The following is a 26,479-nucleotide window of genomic DNA, read 5'->3' on the forward strand; positions in this document are numbered from 1 at the left end:
GTGAGCTGTGTCAGCGCGATGGGCGTGGTCGGCAGTCATCAGACCCTGCTCACTGTTCATTTTGCCATCAGCATGGGAACAGGCTGCACCCTGTCTCCATAACGATAAGCTGCCCGCCCCATCACCCCACCAACACCTCCCACCCAGACCCGCGCGCCCCACTGCTCTGTCATAATAGGGCCAGTTTTAGGTCCCACCCCGCTGTCATCATAGTGACAGATGCAATACGTCAGCTGCTGGAAATGTGCAATGAAATTAGATGCTGTTGGAAATAGTCAGTGATTCGCTTCCTCTCATTATTGAATGAATTTACCAATTTGAGTAAAGGGATATTTCAACACATTCTTCAGCTGCTCTCTGAACTGAGCCTGGGTCACTGCATAAATCGCAGTGTTTGTGCAGCAACTCAGGAGCTGCAGCATGTAACCCACTTGCAGCAGAAACATTGGTGGAATTACAGACCGATATCCTAAATTATCCAACTGGCTCCAGATCGAAACCACCATGAATACTGCCCATAACAATATGAAATTTGCCGAGATAACTAACAATAAAATGATCGATTTCCTTCGGCTCTGCATCTCTGGGTCTCTGCGAATCTCCCCAATGCTGTGAGCCCGGAGTCTGCTGCGTGCTCTGCTACTTACTAAAATGTGTCTGACAGTGAAAGCATTGAGAAAAAGAATCACCACAAATGGGGCAAATGGGGTTAGAATGTGACAGAAGAGCTCGATTGTTATCCAGACCCGAGAGAACCGAATACCATCTGTAACAGAACAAAACCAAGGCATGTTCACCTTCGAATACCGACCTGTAAAAATAAAATACCAGGTGATGTTCTTTAAACAGCTCAGCACAGTCACTGTTCCCAGAACCACAGCTGCCGTTTTCTCGGTGCAATATTTACTTTTCAGCTTCTGGCAACAAATGGCCACAAATCGATCAAAGGTGAAAGTGACGGTGAACCAGACAGAACAGTCTGTGGCTGCAAACAGCAGGACTGCGTGGATATTACACACGGGGATGGACCGCAAGGAATTAAGTTGTTCCAGATAAACAATGGGAATGTGCCTCAATATCAGGTCGAAGATAATGACCAGTAGATCCGCCGCTGCCATGGCCACCAGGTAGCGAGTGACACAATTGGAGAGACCGCACTTTCGCCGAGACATGATCCCAATCGTCAGCAAGTTAACTGAGAGGAAGGGAAATAAACAGGGAAATTATACATCAGGCTGTGCGCAAAGTTGCCAGTTTGATTGAGGACTCATTGAGATTTCGATATGTGTTCCTGTGTCCAGTGATGCATTGAAGTGATTGTAGCTAAACTAACAAACGGGATGGTCTGTGAAACGGAGGAAGGCAGGATAGATTAAATGATAAAAGGAAAACACTGAAATAGTCGTTTAATATTACAAAACTTGAGTATTTCTGAAAATAGAGACATATTCTCGCAGCTTTTCGGCTTAAACACACTCATAAGGACAATCCAAATGTATATGAATGTGAGGAAAAAACAGTAACTTGATGCTATATGAGAAGAAGGTGCTGCTCAGTTGGCAAGTGAAATCTGATTGGTAGAGGCTCTGCCATGGAGAATGCATCAGTTTCCGATGACTGACCGTTAACTGCTCAGCTTTGTTTGCAATTTAAACCAGGGAGCTTGACTCTGATCAGTTAAGGCATTGCCCGGAGGAATGAGCCAACGAATGGATGTCACTTATTTTGTTTAGCTGAAACAGGAGCATTTAATTTACGTGTTCTTTCTGCCTTCAAAGAACAGGGCTCTGTGTATTAATATATGTAGCTTCCAGTAAGTGCAAATTCGCCACACTGCGAGCCCTACTGGCAATCATGAACTGGTTGTCAGCGCAATTCTTCGAACGCTGAAGATTATTTAGGCACCAGCCAGGGACCAGAGCCTAAGGGTGTGAGCAGTGAGAGGCAGTCCGGGTAGGAGTGGAAGCCATAGCCCAGTAACCGAGGCTAGGAATTTGGTGAGAGCTAGTAGCCCAGTAACTGAGGTCGGTACAGCAGGGCCCAGAGCCCAGTAACCGAGGCCGGGGTGCAGCAAGTGCCAGAGCCCTGTAACCAAGGCTGGCGAACAACGGCAGCCACAGACCAGTAACAAAGGCTGGTTAGAATTGACAGCTAGAGGCCACTAATGGAGGTTGGGGAGCAGTGAAAGCCGTGAACCAGTTAAAAGGCAGGTGTAATCATCAAAGTTGACTTCAAGAGTTTCATACCAGAATAGGGAAGAACGCCGTGCATAATGCTTAAAGGGGCACAATTCGTTAAGTGTACCCAGGAGGGCTTTTTGAACCAGCACGTAGAAAGTCCTACAAGAGAAGGGGCAGTGCTGGACCTAATCGTAGGGAATAAAGCCGGAAAAGTGGTGGCAGTGTCAGTGGGGGAGCATTTCGGGGATTTTGACGATAACTCTGTAAGATTTAATGTAGTTATGGAAAAGGACAAAGAGGGACTGGAAATTAAAGTACTGAATTGGGGGAAGGTTGCTTTCAATATGATAAAACAGGATCTGGTCAGTGTGGATTGGGAGCAGGTACTAGTAGGAAAGTCTACATCAGACCAGTGGGAGTCATTCAAAAAGGAAATAGGAAGAGTTCAGTGCCAGCATGCTCCAGTAAAGATGAAGGGTAGGACCAATAAGTTCAGGGAACACTGGATGTAACGGGATATAGACGATTGTATCAGGATTTCAGATTCAGAGCGCTGAACACAACGGTGACCCTAGAGGTGTATAGAAAGTATAGAGGGGTGGGTTCATGAAAAAGCACTGCTGGGCAAGATAAGTTGAGGCAGCTGATTGGTAAGTAGGAACAGGTGGGTGTTTCTAGCCTATTTTTACTACTTTCAATCGCTGAATTAAATGTAAAGGTAGGGATTTTAGATTCTGAGTGGTAGTGTATGGAGTGGAAAAAGGTTCCTACCCTAATTATTACTCTGTATTAAAGGGTGTAACTAAGGAGCTTATTCTAAGGGTAAGTCAGGGCAATAGAGCTCAGCCCTGTGATATGCTCCTCCTGCGAAGGAGGGATATCTGAGAAACTTGCCATGTCCCTGGCAACCATGTGTGCAGGAAATGTGTTTAGCTGCAGCTGCTGGTTGACTGCAATGCGCACCTGGATCTGCGGATGGACTCACTGTGGAGCATACGCGATGCGGAGGCCGTCGTGGATAGCACGGTTACTGAGGTGGTCACATCACAGGTAATGAGGTGTCAGTGATCAAGCATTTCGTGGATAGCTCTGTAAAATTTAAGGTACTTATGGAGAAGGGGAAAGATGCAGAGGAAATAAAGTAACTGAATTGGGGGAAGGCCGATTTTAATATGATCAAACAGGATCTGGCCAAAGTGGAATGGGAGAGCTACTTGTCGAAACTCTACATGAAACTAATGCGAGTCATTCAAAGAGAAAATAGCGAGTGTTCAGACATGTATCTGCTAAAGTGAAGGGTAGGACCAACAGGTCCAGGGAACCCTGGATGTCAACGGATATAAAAGATTGGATAAGGGAAAGAGGAGGCTTATGGCAGATTCAGAGCACTGCAAACAGCGGAGGCACTAAAGGAGTTTCGAAAGTGTAGGGGTTCTTAAAAGAGTAATTACGAGAGCTAAGAGGGGACATGAAAAAACACTGGTGGGCAAGATAAAGGAAAATCCTCAGTCGTTTCATAATTATGTTAAGGGCAAGAGAATTACCAGAGAAAGTGGAGAGCCCATTAGGGATCAAAGTGACAATCTGTGTGCGGATCTGCTGAGGTTTGCAATGATTATTTTTCATCAGTGTTCACTAAGGAGAAGGACGATGTAGGTGTAGAGATTAGGGAGCGGGATTGTGATATACTGGAGCATATTAGCATTGAGAGGGAGGAAATATTAGCTGTTTTAGCGGGCTTAAAAGTGAACAAATCCGCAGTCCCAGGTGAGATATATCCCAGGCTGTTATGTAAGGCAAGGGAGGAGATAGCAGGGGCTCTGACACAAATTTACTAATTCTCTCTGGTCACTGGAGAAATACCAGAGGAATGGAGGGCAGCGAATGTGGTGCCATTATTCAAGAAGGGTAGCAGGGATAAACCAGGTAATTACAGGCAGGTGTGTCTGACATCAGTGGTTGGGAATCTATTTGAAGAAATTCTGAGGGACAGGATTGCTCTCCACTTGGAGAGACAGGAATTAATCAGGGATAGTCAGCATGGTTTTATCAGGGAGATCGTGTCTAATTAACTTGATTGAATTTTACGAGGAGGTAACTAGATGTGCAGATGAGGGTAAAATAAGTGATGCAGCCTACATGGACTTCAGTATGGCTTTTGATAAGATCCCACATGGGAGATTGGTCAAGAAGGTAAGAGTCCATGGGATCCAGGGCAATTTGGCAAATTGGATCCAAAATTAGCAAAGTGGCAGGAGGCATAGGGTAATGATCGAGAGTTGTTTATGCGAGTGGAAACATGTGACTAGTGGTGCACCGCAGGGATCCGTGCGGGCACCCTTGCTGTTGCTCCTGTGCATTAATGAATTAAACGAGAATATAGGTGGTATGATCAGTAAGTTCGTAGATGACACGAAAATTGGTGGTGTCATAAATAGTGAGGAGGAAAGCCTTAGATTACAGGACAGTATAGATGGGCTGGTAAGATGGGCGGAGCTGTAGCAAATGGAATTTAACCCTGATGAGTATGACATGATACATTTTGGGAGGGGTTACAATGTAAGGGAATATACAATGGATGGTAGGACCCTTAGAAGTACAGAGGGTCAGATGGAACTTGGTGTGCTTGTCGATAGATCACTGAAGGCAGCAGCACAGGTAGATAAGTTTGCTAGGAAGGCATATGGAATACTTGCCTTCTTAAGCAAAACATATGAGGGCAGGGAGGTTATGATGGAACTGCAGAAAATGCTAGTTCGGCCACAGCTGGAGTACTGTGTACAGTTCTGGGAACCACACTATAGGAAGGCTGTGATTGCACTGAAGAGGTTGCAGAGGACATCCACCAGAATGTTGCCTGGGCCGGAGCATTTCAGCAATGAAGAGAGACTGAAAAGGCGCGGTTATTTTCCTTACAGCAGAGAAGGCTGAGGGGGATATGACTGAGGTATAGAAAATTATGAGGGGCATTGATAGGATAGATAGGAAGAAAAGTTTTTTTCTATTAGCGGAGCGTCAATGACCAGGGTGCATAGATGTAAGATGAGGGGCTGGAGGTTTAGATGGGATTTTAGGATTTTCTTCTGCCAGAGGGTCATTCGAATTTGTAAGACACTGCCTGAAGGTGTAGTACAGGCAGGAACCCGCGCAGCATTTAAGAAGTATATAGAGGAGCACTTTGAACGCCAGACTCGGGGCCAAGTGGTGTAAAATGGGATTCGAATAGATAAGTATTTGATGGCCGGCACAGACACGATGGGATTAAGGACCTGGTTCTGTGCTATATAACTCTATGACTCTATGACATCTAAGCTGTTAGTGGTGTCAGTGGCAGCTGTGTGTGGTGATTTCACATGTTCCCATTTACACCTCATCTGCACGCATCATTTGTTTATTTACTTCTCCCATTACCATTCCATTTTTCATTTCTCTATCGTCAATTGGTGATATAATCTCTCCTGTTTTTCACTCTATTACAGACCATGCCATTTGTACTTTCCTCCACTCCCTCCTTTCCCTGCCTGGCCTAAAATCTGTACCATCTGTCACCTCTCCCAGTTCTGACGAAGGGTCACTGACCTGAAACAATAACTATACTTCTCTCTCCACAGATGCTGTCGGACCTATGAATATTTCCAGCATTTTCTGTTTTTATTTCAGATGCAGCATCTGCAGCATTTTGCTCTTGTATAGAAAGTTAGATATTGGACTGACTGAGAGATTCCCTCACCTGTGACAGGCAACGCGGAATTCAATTACTTCAATGCAATAACTGGAAATGTGTCCACTGAAAAATTAATGAAACAAATAATCTCAATCATTACTAAGTTAAGTGTAACCAAGGGAAATTCCCAGAAAAATAATGTATCAGGTTGGGAGTCAAAACACCAGTTTAAAGAAGTTCGGGGTATTTCTGCTGGAGACAGGATTTAAATTAAAACATCATGACAGTATTAGGAAATAGATTTTTAACAGAACAGGAATTGCAACTGGAATCAGAGAGAGGATTGAAAAATAAACAAAATAAGATTATTGAACTAAAATGCGCAATACCAGATTTACAATAAATCTGACATCTTGTAATTACAGATGAGGACAGTCACAACTTGTTTCTCAACATTGTGGTGAATGGCTGTTGTTCGGTCAGGAAAGGGTTTTTGAGTGATGTTTCCCAGGGTTCAGTACTCGGATCACGGTGGTTTCTTATACACCAGCAGAGATCCGGAAATGCTCGTGCTGAAATGACGATCTATATTGCACTCCCTTTAACTCCCCGTACGATTCCAATCCAACATTCCCATGCAATCAACCTCATGCCATAACATCCTAAACATTTCAGGCCTCCCATATAATCACCTCCCATTCCTCATAATACACCTTGCTCCCGTGCCATACACAACCACCTTCGAAGATCACCCATGCCATTCCCAGCCCATGCCGCCCCATTTAGTTTAACTGAGTTTAGTTTAGTTTAATTTAGAGATGCAGCACTGAAAAAGGCCCTTCGGCCCACCGAGTCTGTGCCGACCATCAACCACCCATTTATACTAATCCTACACGAATTCCATATTCCTACCATATCCCCACCTGTCCCTATATTGCCCTACCACCTACCTGTACTAGTGGCAATTTATAATGGCAAATTTACCTGTCAACCTGCAAGTCTTTGGCATGTGGGAGGAAACCGGAGCACCCGGAGGAAACCCACGCAGACACAGGGAGAACCTGCAAACTCCACACAGGCAGTACCCAGAATTGAACCCGGGTCGCTGGAGCAGTGAGGCTGCGGTGCTAACCACTGCATTCTGAACTACTGTGACATCCACCCTCAACCCACCCATGCTGTCCCCTCTCCATCCTACCATGCTGTCTCCACTCCTCCCCATAATGGTGGGACACCGCTCTATCTTCATCATCAGTAGCCAGCAGTGGAAGCCATAACTCATTAACAGATGCTGGGGAGCCATTAGAGTAGAACCCGATTAACTGAGGCCATCGAGCAGAGTGCGCTGAAGGCCAGTAACTGAGGTCAATGGGTGGTAAAAGGCGGTGACCAGTAAGTGAAATTGTGGAGCAATGAGAGATGGAGCACACTATCTGAGGCCGGGGAGCACTGACAGCTGGAGCCTAGTAACCGAGGCCGGGGAGCGGTGAGTGCCAGTGGTCAGAAACCGAGGCCAGATGGTGGGGAGGTGGAAATATGAGAGCCTAAACCCAGTTATTGAGGCCGGCGGCGCGGGCGGGGACGGGGGTTGTGAAGGGGGTGCAGGAGGGTGGGTACCAATGTGAGAGCCAGAACCCAGTAATTGAGGCTGGGGAGCAGTGAGAACCAGAGGCAAGTAACCAAAGTCAAGGACCAGTGCGAGCGTTGGGTGAGTAACCGAGGACAGGGAGCATTGACAGCCGGAGTCCAGTACAAAGGCCAAAGAGTAGCAAGAGCCATCGCTCAGTAACAGGGGCCAGGAACCTGCCAGAACGCAGAACCAAAGGGTGCGCACAGCGTGCGCTGGGATACTGAGCATAGTAACCGAAGCTAGGGAGCACTGAAAGCCAGAACAAGGTAACCAAAGTGAGGGAGCAGTGAGAATCAGAGCCTGGTAACCAATACGAGAGATCAGTGTGACCCAGAGCCCAGCAACTGAGGCCAGCGAGCAATGCCAGCTGGAGCCCAGTGAACAAGACCATAGCACAGAGAGCCGGAGCCCAGTAATCGAGAGCAGCTACCAGAGATGGCTGGACCAAGGTCTAGGAGGAGAGAGAAGAGAGGTGTCTCATTACCAAGGTAGGGAAGCAGCGACAACCGGCGCTCAGGAACAAAGGTCAGGAACAGGGATGGCTGGAACATATTTACGAAGGCCTGGAAGCAGCGCAAATCAGAGTCCAGGAACTGTGGCTGGGGAAGAGTGAGAGCCAAGAGACAGAGCCACTTATTTTGTTTATCTGAATCAGGAGCAATGTCTGTACATGTGCTTTCTTTCTGCAAAGAACAGGGCTCTGTTTACTAATACATGCAGCTTCATGTAATTGCAAATGTACACTTCTTGGCACACTGAGGATTATTTCGCAAATGCTGCCCAATTACGGAATCACATCTAATGTTGGACACTGTGTTTTAAGTTTTGCAAGCACTGGCTTGTTGGATTCAGCCTGTGCATTGCCTGTTGTGACCAGTGGAAGGGACATGTTTGATACAATGCACCAGTTTTCCATTACATTGGTATGCTTGGGAATGTCCTGATGAGTGCACGACGAACAGCTTCAACAACTGGTCTCTATTTTCAGCAATATTGAAATAGTTCAACTCACTGTGGATCATATCGACCCCTCCCCCATTTTCCTTGCAGAAACTTAGGTATTGAGGCCACTATCTGAGGCGGTGCAGCAACAGCAGGAGCCAGCATCTAGTAACAAGGGCGGGGAGCAGTGAAAATAAGACACAAGTAACTGAGATTGTGGTGAAGTGAGAGCCAGAGCCCAATAACTGGGGTTGGGAAGCTGTGGCACCTGCAGCCCAGTAACTGAGGCCAGGGAGCATACAGGGCGGGAGCCTAGTAAACAAGGCCGGTGAGCAGTGAAAACTGGAGCCCAGTAGCCAACGTCAGGGAGCAGAGAGGGTTGGAGCCTCGTTACCAAGGCCGGGAATCAGCGAGAACAGGAGCCCAATTGCCGAGGCTAGGGAAGAGCGAGGGCCAGGAGACAGAGAAGAGTAACCGAGGAGAGCGAGAAGCGAGAGCTGAGGGCAGGTCCGTAGTAACTGAGCCTGGGGAGTGGTGAGAGCCAGAACCCAATAGCTGAGGCCAGGGAACAGTGTGGTCTAGGGGTCACTGCACAGTAAGCAAGGCTGGGGATTAACAAGCCCTGATGCCCATGAGCGGACTAGGGCATAGTGAAAGCTGGAGCCCAATAAATGAGGCCAGTGAACAGCGAGAGCCAGAGGCCCATTCGCCGAGACTGGAGGTCATTGAGAGCAAGAGAACAGTTGCTGAGGCTGGTTGTAGTGAGAGCCAGAGCCCAGTAACCAATGCCAGGGAGCAGCGAGAGCTGGAGCCCGGTAAATAAAGGTGGAAGCAATGAGAGCTGGAGCCGAGGAACCACGTCCGGGGTGCAGTGAAAGGCGGAGCCTAGAGGCCAATAATGGAGCCTGATCCCAGTTTTCGAGGCCAGGAAACAGAAAAGAAATGTCCACAAATCAATTTCAGGAAGCAGCGCGATCTGGACGCCATTAACTGAGGCGAGGAGAGCGGGAGGTAGTGGCCAGTAACCAAGGCAAGGGAACATCAAAAGCCTGAGCCCAGTATGAGAGGCCAAGAGCAGCAAAAGCTGGAGTCTGGTAACAGAAGCTGGGCTACAACAAGAGGCGGAGTCTGGAGCACAACAACAGAGCGTGGGGTGCAGCGAGAGCTGGAACCCAGTAATCGATGCCAGGGGCACTAAGTGCTGGAACGCAGTTCTCCAGCCCGGGAAGCAGCAAGTGCCAAAACCAAGTAATGGAATCCAGGAAGCAAAAGGGATCTGGAGCCCAGTCACGAAAGCCGGACAGCAGTTGGAATCAGTATCCAGTAGCCAAGACTGGTGTGCAGTGAGAACAGGAGGGCAGTAACCGAAGAAAGGGAACAGCAAGGGCCGGTGTCCGGTAGCTGAGGCCAGCTGCAGCGAAAGCCAGTGCAGTAATAAAGGCCAAAGAGTATCAAAAGCTGAAGCCCAGTAACCGAGGCCAGAAACCAGCCATAGCCCAGAAGCCGAGGCACTGAGTCTGGAGTGCAGCAGGAAACAAATAACATTGACCGAGGCCAAGAGCCAGCCAGAGCCCAGAATCTAAGGCTGTAAGCAGTGAGAGTCAGAGTCTAGTAACCGAGGCCGGTAACATCAGGGTTTGGAGTCCATTAACCAAGGATGGAAATTATAGTGAGAGCCAGTAGCCCAGTTACTGAGGCTGGTAGTAGCAGCGCCTGGAGTCAAGTAACTGAGGTCGGGGTGCAGCAAGAGCCGGAGCCCAGTAACCATGGCTGGTGAACAACGACAGCCAGAGTCCAGTAACCGAGGCGAGGTAGAATCGACAGCCAGAGGCGACTGAGGCTGGGGAGCAGTGAGAACCGAGAGCCAGCAAAGAGGTAGGTGCCATCATCAAAATTGTGTTTATCAATTTCAGATCATAACATCTAATCATGTTATTGTATGGCAGCTGTTTGTCGTGATTTTGCATGTTCCCACATACACCTTCTCTACACCCATCATTTGTTTCTTTGCTTATCCCATTGCCATCCCATTTTACGTTCCACTATCGTCATTTTGTGATATAATCTCTCCTGTTTTCCATTGTATTATATACCTTGTCATTGGTACTTTCCTCAACTCCCTTCTTTACCTACCTGGATTAAAAACCGTCCCACCTCTCACCTCTCCCAGTTCTGACGAAGGAAACATTAATTCACTGACCTGAAACATTATTTATTTTTCTCTGTCCACCGATGCTGTCATACTTGCTGAATATTTCCAGCCTTTTCTGTTTTTATTTCAGATTTGCAGGATCTGCAGCACTTTTCCCTTGCATAGAAAGTTAAATGTTGGACTGACTGAGAGATACCCTCACCTGTGACAGGCAGCGCGGAATTCAATTATTTTAAAGCAGTAATTGGAAATGAGCCCACTGAAAAATTAATGAAACAAATAATCTCAATCGTCACTATGATAACTGTAAAAACGGGAAATTATAGGGGATCAGACATTAGGTTGGGAGCAAAAACATCAGTTTAAAGAAGTTGAGAGAGACATTTATACATTTATTAACATAGCCAATGATGGATCAAATTACTGTACCTTTGACAGTTATTTCTGCTGGACACAGGATTTAAAGTAGATCATCAAACTGTATTAGGAAATACAATAAAAAAATCAGCTGGAATCAGTGAATGGATTGACAAGTAAATAAAAAAAACTATTAAAGTTAACATGAGCAATAACAGATTTATAATAAATATGACGACTGGTAAATATTAATGAGTACAGTTACAACTTCAGTACGTTTTTCATATCAACATTGTGGTGAATGGCAGTTGCTTTTCAGACTGGAGCAAGATTTGTAGTCATGGTCCCCGGGTTCAGACCTAGTATCATTGCTGTTTCTTATCCGCGAGCAGAGATTCAGAAATGTTAGTGCTGAAATTAATATCGATATTGTAACAGCGGCACAGTGGCGCAGTGGTTAGCACTACAGCCTCACAGCTCCAGCGACCCGGGTTTGATTCTGGCTACTACCTGTGTGGAGTTTGCAAGTTCTCCCTGTGTCTGCGTGGGTTTCCTCCGGGTGCTCCGGTTTCGTCCCGCATGCCAAAGACTTGCAGGTTGATAGGTAAATTGGCCATTATTGCCATGCAATCCGTCTCATGCCATATCATCCCAAACATTTTAACATTCTCATATCATTACATGCCATTCCCCATCATACACCTTGTTCCCATGCCGTCCCCAACCACCGTCATATACTACCCATGCCATTCCCACCCCTTACCGCCCCACTCCAAACTACCATGACGTCCATCCTCAACTCACCCATGCCATCCTGTCTCCATCCTACCATGCCGTCCCCACTCCTCCCCCACAATGGCGTCGCACCTCTTTCTCCCATCATCATCAGGACCGCTGGTGGGAGGCCAGAATACAGTAACAGAGGCTGGGGAGCCACAAGAGTTGGGATCGAGTAACTGAGGCCGATCAGCAGGAAAAGGCGAAGACCAGTAAGTGAAACTGGGGAGCAATGAGAGATGGAGCACGCTATCTGAGTCCGGGAAGCAGTGAGAGTGGAAGCTGAGTAAACGAGGTTGTGTAGCAGATAAAGCTGGAGGCTGGTAACCAAAGCAAAGGAGCAGTGAGAGCCCAAGCCCATTAACCAAGGCCAGGGAGCAACGAGAGCCGGAGTCCTGTAACCGAGGCATGACAGCATTGAAGGTGCAGCCCAGTAACCGAGGCTGGGGAGCCTTGAGAGCCGGAGCCCAGCTTTTGAGGTAAGGGAGCAGTGAGAGCTGGCGACCAGTAACCGAGGCTGCACAACAGTGAGAGCTGGAGCCCAGTAACCGAGGCCGGGGTGGTTGGGGTGGGGGTGGGGGAATGTGAGAGCCAGAGCCCAGTAATTGAGGCCGGAGAGCTGTGAGAGCTGGAGCGTAGTACCAAGGTCCGAGCCAAGAAAGAGCTGAATCGCAGTAACAGGGACCAGGAACAACGAACTCACGGGCGTGAGCCGTGATCGCTGGTATCCGGAGCCCAGTAACCGAGGCAAAGAACAGTCAGAGCTAGAACCAGGTACCTGAGGCAAGGCAGCAGTGAAAGCTAGAGCAAGGTAACTGAGATGAGGGATCAGTGAGAGTCAGAGCCAGGTAATCCAGGCAAGGCAGTTGTGAGAGCTGAAGTCCGGAGCCATGTAATCGAGGCTTGTGTAGCAGACACTTCATAGCAAATCAAGCCACTATCCAATCAGAAAAGTGCAGACAGATAGTAATGTGTTTTATTTTTACAGGTTTTATGTTTTTCATCAATACTTCTGTTAGGATATATTAGCTTACATCTCAGAAACTATCCAATAGACATAAATTGGACTAACATACTTGTCCTCATTCAGTGATAATTGGATTAATTTTCAAAGGGGCCTAGACAGTAAAATATCCAAAGCCATCGCCATTCACTATACCTCAGTTATATACCAATACAACCAGTTACAGTAACGGAGGGAAGGATATGATAGAAAGTTAAGTAGAAACAGAAAATGCTGGAAATACTCAGTCGGTCCGGCAGCGTCTGTGGAGAGCGAAACAGTTAATGTTTTAGGTCAGTGATACATCGCCAGAACTGGCAGTGCTTTGAGATGTAATAGTTTTTCCTCCAGGCAGGGAATGGGAAAGATAAAATCATCAACATTAAGTTAAAAACAATTCAGATCATAAAATCTGATCTCATTATTGGACGGCGGCTGTTGCTGGTGAATCGGCATTTTCCCATGTACACATCCTCTACAGCCATTCTTTGTTTCTTTACTTGTCCCATTGCCAATTTACATTATAGCATCATCCGTTTTGTCATTTAATCTCTCCTGTTTTCCACCCTATTACAGAATTTTCCGCTTATACTTTCCTTCTCTCTTTCCTTTCCCTGCCTGGTTTACAATCTGTTCCCTCTCTAGGCACTCCCAGTTCTGACGGGGGGTGGGGTCACGGAACAGAAATATTAGTTATGTTTTCTCTCTCCACAGCTACTTCCAGACCTGCTGAAAATTTCCAGAATGTTATGATTTTATAACAGATTTCCAGGTTCTGAAGCACTTTGCTTTGTATAGAAAGTCAGTTATTGGAAAGACTGAGAGATTCCTTCACCTGTGACAGGCAGCACGGAATTCAGTTATTTCAGAACAATGATTGGAAATGAGTCCACTTGAAAATCACTGAAGCAAGTAATCTCTGTAATTGCTAAGTTAACTGCAAACAGATATTGTCAGAGAAATTGTACACCAGGTAATGAGTAAAAAGATGCGTTTGAAGAAGTTGGGGTGACATTTGTTCATTGGTTACCAGATTCAGTGCTGCATATAATTTGTGGCAGGAATTTCCCGATGAAAAAAGGGTTTGAATTAAATACTTTTTTATAGTGCTGGAGCTACATAGTGGGTCTGGCAACATCTGTGGAGAAAGGAATTGAGTTAACGTTTCAGTTCTGCGACGTCATCAGAACTGGAAACGGTTATAAATGTTATCAACTTTGAGTAATTGGTGGTGGGGGAAGGGGGAAAGAAGAGCAAAAGGGACGTCTTTGATAGAGTATAGGGAAGGAAAGATGAAATGAAAGAAATATCCTGCAACAGCAGGCAAAGGGATTGGTAATAGTAAAAGATCTAGGCATGAGTCCAACATGAGTGTTAATGGCAGAATAATGAACAGCTCTGTATGGAAGGAAAAACATGAAAAACAAGTTAAAGCCCAGCAGAATGCAAAACAAAATGGCAGTCAAGGTCGAAATCCGATTTTCTCCACGTGGTTTAAAGAAACGGCTGAAGGCACTGGGTACTGCAAAGGTTATGGGATAAGAGCAAAGTACTTCAGAAGTTGGAACATTAAAATGAGAACAGGAAGTACCAGGAATATTTAGCAGGTCTGGCAGAATCTGTGGAGGGAGAAACAGATTTAAAGCTTCAGGTCTGCGATCCTTCATCAGAACTGGCAAAATGAACAAGTGAGATGGGGAACGGGGGAAGTAGAGCAAGAAGGAAGCACTGTGATGGGACAGAGTGAGGAGAGATAAAATGGCAGATGCCATGCAACAGAATGCAAATTGAGTGCTAAATAGTTGCAGTAAAAGAGAAAGCATGAGTCCAGAGAGAATGCAAAGGCAGAATATTGAATAGCTGTGCACGAAGGCAAAAACATGAAAAGTAATTTAGAGACTGGCACACGCTTAAGAAATTAATAACGTGAAAGAAGCATATATATTTATATAGATAAATTAAATAAAAGTAATAAATAATCAAAAATAATTGGGCTCATGGTCTGAAATTATTGAACTCAATATTGAGTCCAGTAGACTGTGGATTGCCTAATGAAACAATAAGGCATTGTTCCTCGAGCTTGAGCGAATGTTCATTGGAACACTGCATCAGGCCAAGGACATACATGTGGCTATGGGAACAAGATGGAGCATTAAAACGGGAAGCTACCGGAAGCTCAGGATCATGCTTGTGGACCGAGCGGAGGTATTCTGTAAAGTGGTTACCCAATCTGTGTTTGTCTCCCAATGTAGAGGAGACCCAACTATGAGCAGCGAATGCAGTATAGTAAATTAAAAAGAATACAAGTAAATCACTGCCTCACCCGACCAACCCTGTTTATGGACCAAAATAAGCTGTGCCCTGAGCCAAGCTGTTCCAGTACAGCTGCAACCCAGCAATGTAGAAAACTGCCCAAGTTGAGAGGAGGTGTTGCTGTAGTGGTATTGTCGTTTGATTAATAACCCAGAGGCCCCGAGTATTCTCCTGTGGAGATGGGTTCGAATACCACCATGGCAGAAGATGAAATTTTACATCCATGAATAAAAAAATATGGGACTAAAAAGCTAATTTAATGATGGTCATGAAACCATTGTTAAAGGTCACAAAAAAGCAGTCTGGTTCACAATTGCCTTTGCGTGAAGGAAATCCACAGTTCTTACCTGATCTGGCCTACATTTGACTACAGACCCACATCAATGTGGTTGACTCTGAAAATTGTCGAGCAAACCACTCAGTTACACCTCTTCCACGAACATTCACTCCCTCCACCAGCGATGTACAGTGGCAACAGTGTGTACCATCGACAAGATGCAATGCACCAAGGCTAATCAGCCCATACTTTCCAAACATGTGACCTCTTCCACTTGAAAGTACAAGGGCAGCAGATGCACGCCAATAGCCCTAGCTGCAATTTCCCCTCTAAACCACACACTATTCTGACTTCATCTATATGACCTTTCCTTCGCTGTCACTGCGGCAAAATCCCAGAACGCCATTCTTGATAGCACTGCGGGTCTACCTACACCACATGGACTGCAGCGTTTCAAGAAGGCAGCTCACCACCTGGGCAATTAGGGAGAGGCAATAAATGCTGGCCTGGGCAGCGATGTCTATATCCCATGAAAGCAATAAAAACACTAAAAATACGGACCTGCTGGCATCGACCTAGGCACTGGAAATGACGACAGCAAATCCAGCCTTGTTGATCCTTACTAACGTCTGGGAGATTCTGTCACAGAATCTGTGATTCTGTCACAGTGGGGGAGCTGTGCCACAGACTGGTCAAACAACAGCCTGACAAACTCATACTTTCTGCATAATTCCTAACGGACCTTGTCCCAGACACGATTATCGCCATTCATGGCAGGGCAGACCCAAAAGAGGTGGTGGGCCTGTGGGAGGGAGTTGCACTGGGAGTCCTCCACATCGACTCCTGAGTCCATGAAGTCTCATGACATAGTCAAGGAACCTCCTGCTGATTTCCACCTACTGCACCCGCTCCCCACCCTCGTTCTCAACTTATGAATCAGTAATCCTCCATGTTGAACACCACGATGAGGTAGCACTGAGGGTGGCAAGGGTGAAGAACGCACTCTAGGTGGAGGACTTCAATGCCCGGTAGCTCGGTAGCACCACGCCTGGTCGAGTCCTACAGGTCATAGCTGCTGGACTGGTTCTGCGGCAAGCGGAGAAGGAACCAACACGAGGGGGAAATATACTTGACATCATCCTCACCAATCTGCTTGCCGCAGATGCATCTGTCTATTGGTAGGAGTGACCACCGCAGAGCCCTTGTGGAAACGGAGTCCCACCTTCACATTGAAAATACCGTCCATCGTGTTGTGTGGCATTATCACCGTGTGAAGTGGGATGTCTTTCGAACAAATTTAGCAATGCAAAACTGGCATCCATAAGGCACTGTGGATCGTTATCAGCATCAAAATTGTACTCAAGCACACTCTCTAACCTCATGTCCCGGCATATTCCCCACTCTACTGTTACCATCAAGCCAGGGTATCAACCCTGGTTCAATGAAGAGTGCAACAGGACATGCCAGGTGCAGCACCAAGCATACCTCAAAATGAGGTGCCAACCTGCTGAAGCTACAACACAGGACTACTTGCATGCCAAAGCAGCATAATCAGCATGGGCGAGACAGAGCTAAGTGATCCCACAACCAACGATTCAGATCGAAGCTCTGCAGTCATGAATGGTGGTGGATATTTCAATAAATAACTGGAGGAAGTAGATTCATAAATTTCCCGAACCTCAATGATGGGGTAGCGCAGCACATCAGTGTAAAATACCAGGTCGAGCTTCCGGAGTGTTGCTGGAACTGCATCCATCCAAGCAGGTCAAGAGTATTCCATCACACTCCTGACTTGTGCCTTGTGGATGGTTGACAGGATTTGTGGAGTCAGGACGTGAATTACTCACGACGGGATTCCTGGCCTCTGACTTGCTATTGTAGCCACGGTACTTATATGGCTACTCCAGTTCAGTTTTTGGTCAACGATCGCTGAAGCCCCCACTTTCAAAAGCATGGCGGTTACCATTGACCAGAAACTGAACTGGAGTAGCCATATGAATACCGTGGGTACAACAGCAGGTCAGAGGCCAGAAATCCTGTGGGGAGTAACTCACATCCTGACTCCCCAAAGCATGTCCATCAAGGCATAAGTCAGGAGTGTGATGGAATACTCTCCACTTGCTTGGATGGATGCAGCTCGAGCAACACTCCGGATGCTCGACAAAATCCGGGACAAAGCAGCCCGCTTGGTTAGCACCCCGTCAACAAACATTCCCTCCCTCCACTACCGACGCACAGTTGCAGCAGTGTGTACAATCTGCAAGATGCACTGCAGCAATGCACCAAGGCTAATCAGGCACCACCGTCCACACAGTCCACCTAGAAGGACACGAGCATCAGATTCGTGGGAACAGCACCACCTTCAGGTTCCCCTCCAAGGCACACACCATCCTGACTTGGAACTATATCACTATTCCTTCATGGTTGCTGGGTCAAAAGCCTGGAACACCCTTCCAAATGGCACTGTGGGTGTTCCTACCCTATATGGACTGCAGCGGTTCAAGCAGACAGCTCACCACCACCTTCTCATGGGCTATTAGGCATGGGCAGTAAATGCCGCCTGGTCATTGACGCCCACATCACATAAAACAAATAAAAAAGTATGTCCTGTACATAAAACGCAGGATAAATCCAACCCAGCGAATTACCGCCCGATCAGTCAACTCCTGATTATCAGCAATGGAATGGCATAGGTCGTTGACAATGCTACAAAGCAGCACTTGATCAGCCGTAAACTGCTCACTGATGCTCAATTTGGCTTCTGCCAGGGCCATGCAGCTCCTGACCTCATTTAACCCTTGATAAAAAGATGGACTAAAGAGCTGAACTCCAGGAGTGAGGTGAGAGTGACTGACCATGACATAAAGCCAACATTTGACAGAGTATGGCATCAAGGAGCACTAGCAAAACTGAAGCCAGTGGAAATCAGGGGGGAAACTTTCCATTGCTTCGAGTTGTACATAGCACAAAGAATGATGGTTGTGGTTGTTGGAGGTCAATCTTCTCAGTCCCAGGGCATCACTGCAGGAGTTGCTCAGAGTAGTGTCCTGGGCTAATGATCTCAGTTGCTTCATTAACCAACTTTCCTCCAGCATAATGTCAGAAGTGGGAATGTTCACTGATGATTGCACAATGTTCAACACCATTTGCGACTCCTCAGATACTGAAGCAACCCATGGCCACATACAACAAGTCTTGAAAAACGTCCAGCTTGGGCACATAAGTGGCAAGTAACATTCGCGCCACACAAGTGCCAGGCAATGACCATCTCAAACAAGAGAGAATCTAACCATCTCCCCTTGTCATTCAATGGCATTGCCATCGCTGAATCCCCCACCATCAACATCCTGGTTGTCACCATTGAACAGAAACTGAACTCGACCAGACAGATAAATGCTTCATCCACAAATGCAGGTCAGTGAACAAAGAACAAAGAACAAACAATGTACAGCACAGGAACAGGCCATTCGGCCCTCCAAGTCTGCGCCGATCTTCATGCCTGCCTAAACTAAAACTTTCTGCACTTCCGGGAACCGTATCCCTCTATTCCCTTCCTATTCATGAATTTGTCAAGATGCCTCTTAAATGTTGCTATCGTACCTGCTTCCACCACCTCCCCCAGCAGCAAATTCCAAGCAGTCACCACCTTCAGTGTAAAGAACTTGCCTCGCACATCCTCTCCAAACTTTGCCCCTATCACCTTAAACCTAAATCCCCTAGTAACTGACTCTTCCACCCTGGGAAAAAGCTTCTGACTATCCACTCTGTCCATACCGCTAATAACTTTGTAAACCTCTATCATGTCGCCCCTCCACCTCCGTCGTTCCAGTGAAAACAATCCGAGTTTATCCAAACTCTCCTCATAGCTAATGCCCTCCAGATCAGGCAACTTCCTGGTAAACCTCTTCTGTACCCTCTCCAAAGCCTCCACGTCCTTCTGGTAGTGTGGCGACCAGAAATACACGCAATATTCTAAGTGAGGTCGAATTAAAGTTCTGTACAGCTGCAGCATGACTTGCCAATTCTTATACTTTTAGAATTTTTTTTTTTAGAATTAGAATATTACAGCGCAGTACAGGCCCTTCGGCCCTCGATGTTGCGCCGATCATCTGACCTACACTATTCCATTTACATCCATATGTCTATCCAATGACCACTTAAATGCCCTTAAAGTTGGCGAGTCTACTACTGTTGCAGGCAGGGCGTTCCACGCCCCGACTACTCTCTGCGTAAAGAAACTACCTCTGACATCTGTCCTATATCTTTCACCCCTCAACTTAAAGCTATGTCCCCTCGTGTTTGCCATCCTCATCCGAGGAAAAAGACTCTCACTATCCACCCTATCTAACCCTCTGATTATCTTGTATGTCTCTATTAAGTCACCTCTCCTCCTCCTTCTCTCTAACGAAAACAACCCCAAGTCCCTCAGCCTTTCCTCGTAAGACCTTCCTTCCATACCAGGCAACATCCTAGTAAATCTCCTCTGCACCCTTTCCAAAGCTTCGACATCCTTCCTATAATGCGGTGACCAGAACTGCACGCAATACTCCAGGTGCGGCCTCACCAGAGTTTTGTACAGCTGCATCATGACCCCGTGGCTCTGAAACTCGATCCCCCTACTAATAAAGGCTAACACACTATATGCCTTCTTAACAGCCCTATTAACCTGGGTCGCAACTTTCAGGGATTTATGTACCTGGATACCAAGATCTCTCTGCTCATCTACACTACCAAGAATCTTCCCATTAGCCCAGTACTCTGCATTGCTGTTACTCCTTCCAAAGTGAATCACCTCACACTTCTCCGCATTAAACTCCATTTGCCATCTCTCAGCCCAGCTCTGCAGCCTATCTATGTCCCTCTGTACCCTACAACACCCTTCGACACCATCCACAACTCCACCGACCTTCGTGTCATCCGCAAATTTACTAACCCACCCTTCTACACCCTCATCCAGGTCGTTTATAAAAATGACAAACAGCAGTGGCCCCAAAACAGAACCTTGCGGTACACCACTAGTAACTAAACTCCAGGATGAACATTTGCCATCAACCACCACCCTCTGTCTTCTTTCAGCTAGCCAATTTCTGATCCAAAGCTCTAAATCACCTTCAACCCCATACTTCCGTATTTTCTGCAATAGCCTACCGTGGGGAACCTTATCAAACGCCTTACTGAAATCCATATACACCACATCCACGGCTTTACCCTCATCCACCTGTTTGGTCACCTTCTCGAAAAACTCAATAAGGTTTGTGAGGCACGACCTACCTTTCACAAAACCGTGCTGACTATCGCAAATGAACTTATTCTTTTCAAGATGATTATAAATCCTGTCTCTTATAACCTTTTCCAACATTTTACCCACAACCGAAGTAAGGCTCACAGGTCTATAATTACCAGGGCTGTCTCTACTCCCCTTCTTGAACAAGGGGACAACATTTGCTATCCTCCAGTCCTCCGGACTACTCCTGTCGACAATGACGACTTAAAGATCAACAACAACGGCTCTGCAATCTCCTCCCTGGCTTCCCAGAGAATCCTAGGATAAATCCCGTCTGGCCCAGGGGACTTATCTATTTTCACTCTTTCCAAAATTGCTAACACCTCCTCCTTGTGAACCTCAATCCCATCTAGCCTAGTAGTCTGTATCTCAGTATTCTCCTCGACAACATTTTCTTTCTCTACTGTAAATACTGACGAAAAATATTCATTTAACGCTTCCCCTATCTCCTCTGATTCCGCACACAACTTTCCACTACTATCCTTGATTGGCCCTGTTCTAACTCTTATCATTCGTTTATTCCTGATATACCTATAGAAAGCCTTAGGGTTTTCTTTGATCCTATCCGCCAATGACTTCTCGTGTCCTCTCCTTGCTCTTCTTAGCCCTCCCTTTAGATCCTTCCTGGCTAGCTTGTAACTCTCAAGCGCCCTAACTGAGCCTTCACGTCTCATCCTAACATAAGCCGCCCTCTTCCTCTTGACAAGCGCTTCAACTTAGAACATAGAACATAGAAAAATACAGCACAGAACAGGCCCTTCGGCCCACGATGTTGTGCCGATCCTTTGTCCTCTGTCAAGGACAATTTAATCTATACCCCATCATTCTCCTTTATCCATATACCTATCTAAAAGCCGTTTGAAAGTCCCTAAAGTTTCTGACTCAACAACTTCCCCAGGCAAGGCATTCCATGCCCCGACCACTCTCTGGGTAAAGAACCTTCCCCTGACATCCCCCTTATATCTCCCACCCTTCACCTTAAATTTATGACCCCTCGTAACGCTTTACTCCACCCGGGGAAAACGTTTCTGACTGTCTACCCTATCTATTCCCCTGATCATCTTATAAACCTCTATCATGTCACCCCTCATCCTTCTCCGTTCTAATGAGAAGAGGCCTAGAATGTTCAGCCTTTCCTCGTAAGACTTATTCTCCATTCCAGGCAACATCCTGGTAAATCTCCTCTGCACCCTCTCCAAGGCTTCCACATCCTTCCTAAAATGAGGCGACCAGAACTGCACACAGTACTCCAAATGAGGCCTTACCAAGGTCCTGTACAGCTGCATCATCACCTCACGGCTGTTAAATTCAATCCCTCTGCTAATGAACGCTAACACCCCATATGCCTTCTTCACAGCCCTATCCACTTGAGTTGCAACTTTCAACGATCTATGCACATAGACCCCAAGGTCTCTCTGCTCCTCCACATGCCCAAGAACCCTACCGTTAACCCAGTATTTTGCATTCGTGTTTGTCCTTCCAAAATGGACGACCTCACACTTTTCAGGGTTAAACTCCATCTGCCACTTTTCAGCCCAGCACTGCAACCTATCCAAGTCCCTTTGCAGACGACAATAGCCCTCCTCGGTATCCACAACTCCACCAACCTTTGTATCATCTGCAAATTTACTGACCCACCCTTCGACTTCCTCATCCAAGTCGTTAATAAAAATCACAAACAGGAGAGGACCCAGAACTGATCCCTGTGGCACGCCACTGGTAACTGGGCTCCAGGCTGAGTATTTACCATCTAAGACCACTCTCTGCCTTCTATCAGTTAGCCAATTCTTAATACAACTGGCCACATTCCCCACTATCCCATGCCTCCTGACTTTCTCCATAAGTCTACCATGGGGGACCTTATCAAATGCCTTACTAAAATCCATGTACACCACATCCACTGGTTTACCCTCATCCACTTGCTTGGTCACCTGCTCAAAGAATTCAATCAGGCTTGTGAGGCAAGACCTACCCCTCACAAAACCGTGCTGACTGTCCCGAATCAAGCAGTGTCTTTCCAGATGCTCAGAAATCCTATCCCTCAGCACCTTTTCCATCAACTTGCCTACCACCGAAGTAAGACTAACTGGCCTGTAATTCCCAGGGTTGTTCCTATTCCCTTTCTTGAACAGGGGCACAACATTTGCCACCCTCCAATCACCTGGTACCACCCCCGTCAACAGAGAAGATGAAAAGATCATTGCCAGCGGCTCTGCAATTTCATCCCTTGCTTCCCATAACATCCTTGGATATACCCCGTCAGGCCCGGGAGACTTGTCTATCTTCAAGTTATTCAAAAACCCCAACACATCTTCCCTCCTAACGAGCACTTCCTCGAGCTTACCAGTCTGTTTCACACCGTCCTCTTCAGTAATACACCCCTTCTCATTCGTAAATACCGAAGAGAAGTACTCAGTCAAAACCTCACTTATCTCTTCCGGCTCAACACACAGTCTCCCGCTATTGTCCTTGACCGGACCTACGGTCCCCCTAGTCATCCTCATATTTCTGACATACGCGTAAAAGGCCTTGGGGTTTTCTTTTATCCTACCCGCCAAGCATTTTTCATGCCCTCTCTTAGCTCTCCTAATCCCTTTCTTCAGATCCTTCCTGGCCATCTTGTATCCCTCCAGAGCTATGCCTGTGCCCTTTTTCCTCAACCTTATATACGCATCCTTCTTCTTCCTAACAAGACTCTCAACCTCTCTTGTCAACCACGGTTCCCTCACATGACCATCCCTTCCCTGTCTGACAGGGACATGCTTATCAATGGCCCCTACTATCTGCTCCTTGAAAAAGTTCCACATTTCGACCGTGCCCTTCCCTGCCAGCATATGCTCCCAACTTATGCTCCTCAGTTCCTGCCTGACAGCATCATATCTACCCTTCCCCCAATTGTAAACCTTGCCCTGTTGCACATACCTATCCCTCTCCATTACCACAGTGAATGCTACAGAATTGTGATCACTTCTTGAGTAACTTCTTGAGTAAACCACGGCTCCCTCGCTCGACAACTTCCGCCCTGCCTGACAGGTACATACTTATCAAGGACACGCATTAGCTGCTCCTTGAATAAGCTCCACATTTCGTTTGTGCCCATCCCCTGCAGTTTCCTTCCCCATCCTACACATCCTAAATCTTGCCTAATCGCGTCATAATTTCCTTTCCCCCAGCTATAATTCTTGCCCTGCGGTATATACCTGTCCCTGCCCATCGCTAAGGTAAACCTAACCGAATTGTCATCACTATCGCCAAAGTGCTCACCTACATCTAAATCGAACACCTGGCCGGGTTCATTACCCAGTACCAAATCCAATGTGGCATCGCCCCTGGTTGGCCTGTCCACATACTGTGTCAGAAAACCCTCCTGCACACACTGGACAAAAACAGACCCATCTAAAGTACTCGAACTATAGTATTTCCAGTCAATATTTGGAAAGTTAAAGTCCCCCATAACCACTACCCTGTTACTCTCGCTCCTGTCGAGAATCATCTTCGCTATCCTTTCCTCTACATCTCTGGAACTATTCGGAGGTCTATAGAAAACTCCCAACAGGGTGACCTCTCCTCTCCTGTTTCTAACCTCGGCCCATACTACCTCAGTAGACGAGTCCTCAAACGTCCTTTCTGCCGCTGTAATACTTTCCTTGATTAACAATGCCACCCCCCCCCTTTTACCCTCTAAGCCCCGACTCATGAAGGCAAGCATGCAGTATCCCTGCTTGACTACCTTGTCCACCTGCGTTTCCACTTTCAGTGACCTGTAGACCTGTATGCCCAGGTTCACTGCCTCTCAATACTTCTGAGGGTTCTGCCATTTACTGTACACTTCCCACCTGCATTAGACCTTCCAAAATGCATTACCTCACATTTTTCCAGATTAAACTCCATCTGTTATTTCCCCACCCAAGTCTCCAACCGATCTATATTTTGCTGTATCTTCTGACAATTCTCAACACGATCCGTAACTCCACTAACCTTTCTGTCGTCCGCAACCTTACTAATCAGACAAGCTACATTTTCCTACAAATCATTTATATATACTGCAAACAGCAAAGGTCCCAGCACTGATCCCTTTGGAACACCACTAGTCACATCCCTCCATTCAAAAAAGCACCATTACACTTCTGCACTCTGTCTTCTATGACTGAGCCAGTTCTGCATCCATCTTGCCAGCTCCCGTCTGACCCTGAGTGACTTCACCTTTTGTACCAGTCTGCCATGAGGGACCTTGTCAAAGGCTTTACTGAAGTCCATATAGATAACATCCACTGCCCTTCCTTCATCAATCATCTTTGTCATTTCCTCAAAAAACTCAATCAAATTAGTGAGACATGACCTCCCCTTCACAAAACCATGCTGTCTCTAGCGAATACGTTAGTTTGTTTCCAAATGAGAGCAAATCCTGTCCCGAAGAAACTCTCTAATAATTTCCCGACCACTGACGTAAGGCTCACCGGCCTATAATTACCTGGATTATCCTTGCTACCCTTCGTAAATAAAGGAACAACATTGGCTATTCTCCAGTCCTCGAGGACCTCACCCAGGCTGGTAATTCTGTGGTGAGCACCTCACCAACTGTCTTCTCAATGCCTGTACACCATCTAGAAGGCTCAAGTCGGATGTGTGATGGAATACTCTCCTTTTGCCTGGAAGGGTGCATCTCCAACAACACTCAGGAAGCTCGATATCATCCAGAGTGGCACCCAATCCGCCACTTTCAACACTCACTTCCTCCACCACCAAGGCACCGTGGCAGCAGAGTGCACCAAATAGAAGAGGCGCCTTCGGCAGCACCTTCCAAACCCGTGAACATGGGAATGCCACCACCTGCAGCTTCCTCTCCAGGCCACACACCATCGTGCATTGTAACTATATCAACGTTCCTTCATTGTCGCTTTGTTATAATCCTGGAAGTCCCTTTCTAACAGCAATGTGGATGTACCTACCTGATGCGGACTGCAGTGGTTCAAGAAGGCCGCTCACCACCATCTTCTCAAGGGCCATTAGTGATGGGCAATACATGCTGGCCTGGCCAACGACGCCACCAGCACATGATCGAATAAAAACATAGTTGTTGAACTTAATATTGAGTCGTGAGGACTGTCGAATGCCTAAAAGGAAGATGAGGTGCTGTCCCTCGAGCTTCCGTTTACATTAAATCATTCTGATTGGACTGGCAAATAGACTAAAAGGAAGCATCGATTTCAGCTGGAATCAGCAATTGATCCAGAACTTGATAAAACATGGATTTATCGGATTGCATTAAACATGAGTAAGAAAGGGAGGCTTTGCATTGAAATAGCGCCTTTGACGACCACCGGACATCTCAAAGCGTTATACTGACAATGCAGCATTTTTGAAGTTCAGTCACTGTTCTCATCTGGGAAACGCAGCGCCCAGTATGCAGACAGCAAACTGCTAGAAACTGCCTAAATACCTGTTTTTCTGATGTTCACTGAGGGACACATATTGACCAGGAGACCAGGAATGGCTTCCAAGCTCTTATTTGAAATAGTGCCACGAATTCGTTTGTAACCACCTAAACAAGCCTTGGGTAGTGTCTCTTCTGAAAGCTGGCACGTCCAACAGTGCAGCTCTCCCTCAGTATTACACTGTCATTTTGTGCTCAAACCCGAGATTGGGACTTGAAGATAGAATATTGTGATTCAAGTTAGTAACTGGTTGCTAATAAATCAGCACTACACTCAATATTGATGACGGCAGTAACAGAATTCAGGAGATCTTTTCCCAACATTTTAGTGAATAGCTGTTTTTGGAACTAGAGAGAGGTATTCAGTGGTATTCCTCAGGGTTCAGTACTATGACCACTGCTGTTTATGATATACATGAATGACTTCGGGGTACAAAGCACAATATCGAAATTTGTAGAAGATGTA

General features: G+C 46.6%; 1 protein-coding gene across 1 annotated transcript in view; it reads right to left on the reverse strand.

Moving 5' to 3' along the window:
• Positions 1-296: 296 nt before the first annotated feature.
• Positions 297-26,479, reverse strand: part of LOC137361864 (probable G-protein coupled receptor 139) — a 29,607-nt gene continuing 3,424 nt past the window's right edge. Inside the window, exon 2 of the mRNA XM_068026467.1 lies at positions 297-1,195. Within this exon, the coding sequence (XP_067882568.1) occupies positions 297-1,195 (899 nt within the window). The remainder of the gene's footprint in view (positions 1,196-26,479) is intronic.

The sequence above is a fragment of the Heterodontus francisci genome, unplaced genomic scaffold (assembly GCF_036365525.1).
Source record: "Heterodontus francisci isolate sHetFra1 unplaced genomic scaffold, sHetFra1.hap1 HAP1_SCAFFOLD_101_1, whole genome shotgun sequence".
Classification (NCBI taxonomy): domain Eukaryota; kingdom Metazoa; phylum Chordata; class Chondrichthyes; order Heterodontiformes; family Heterodontidae; genus Heterodontus; species Heterodontus francisci.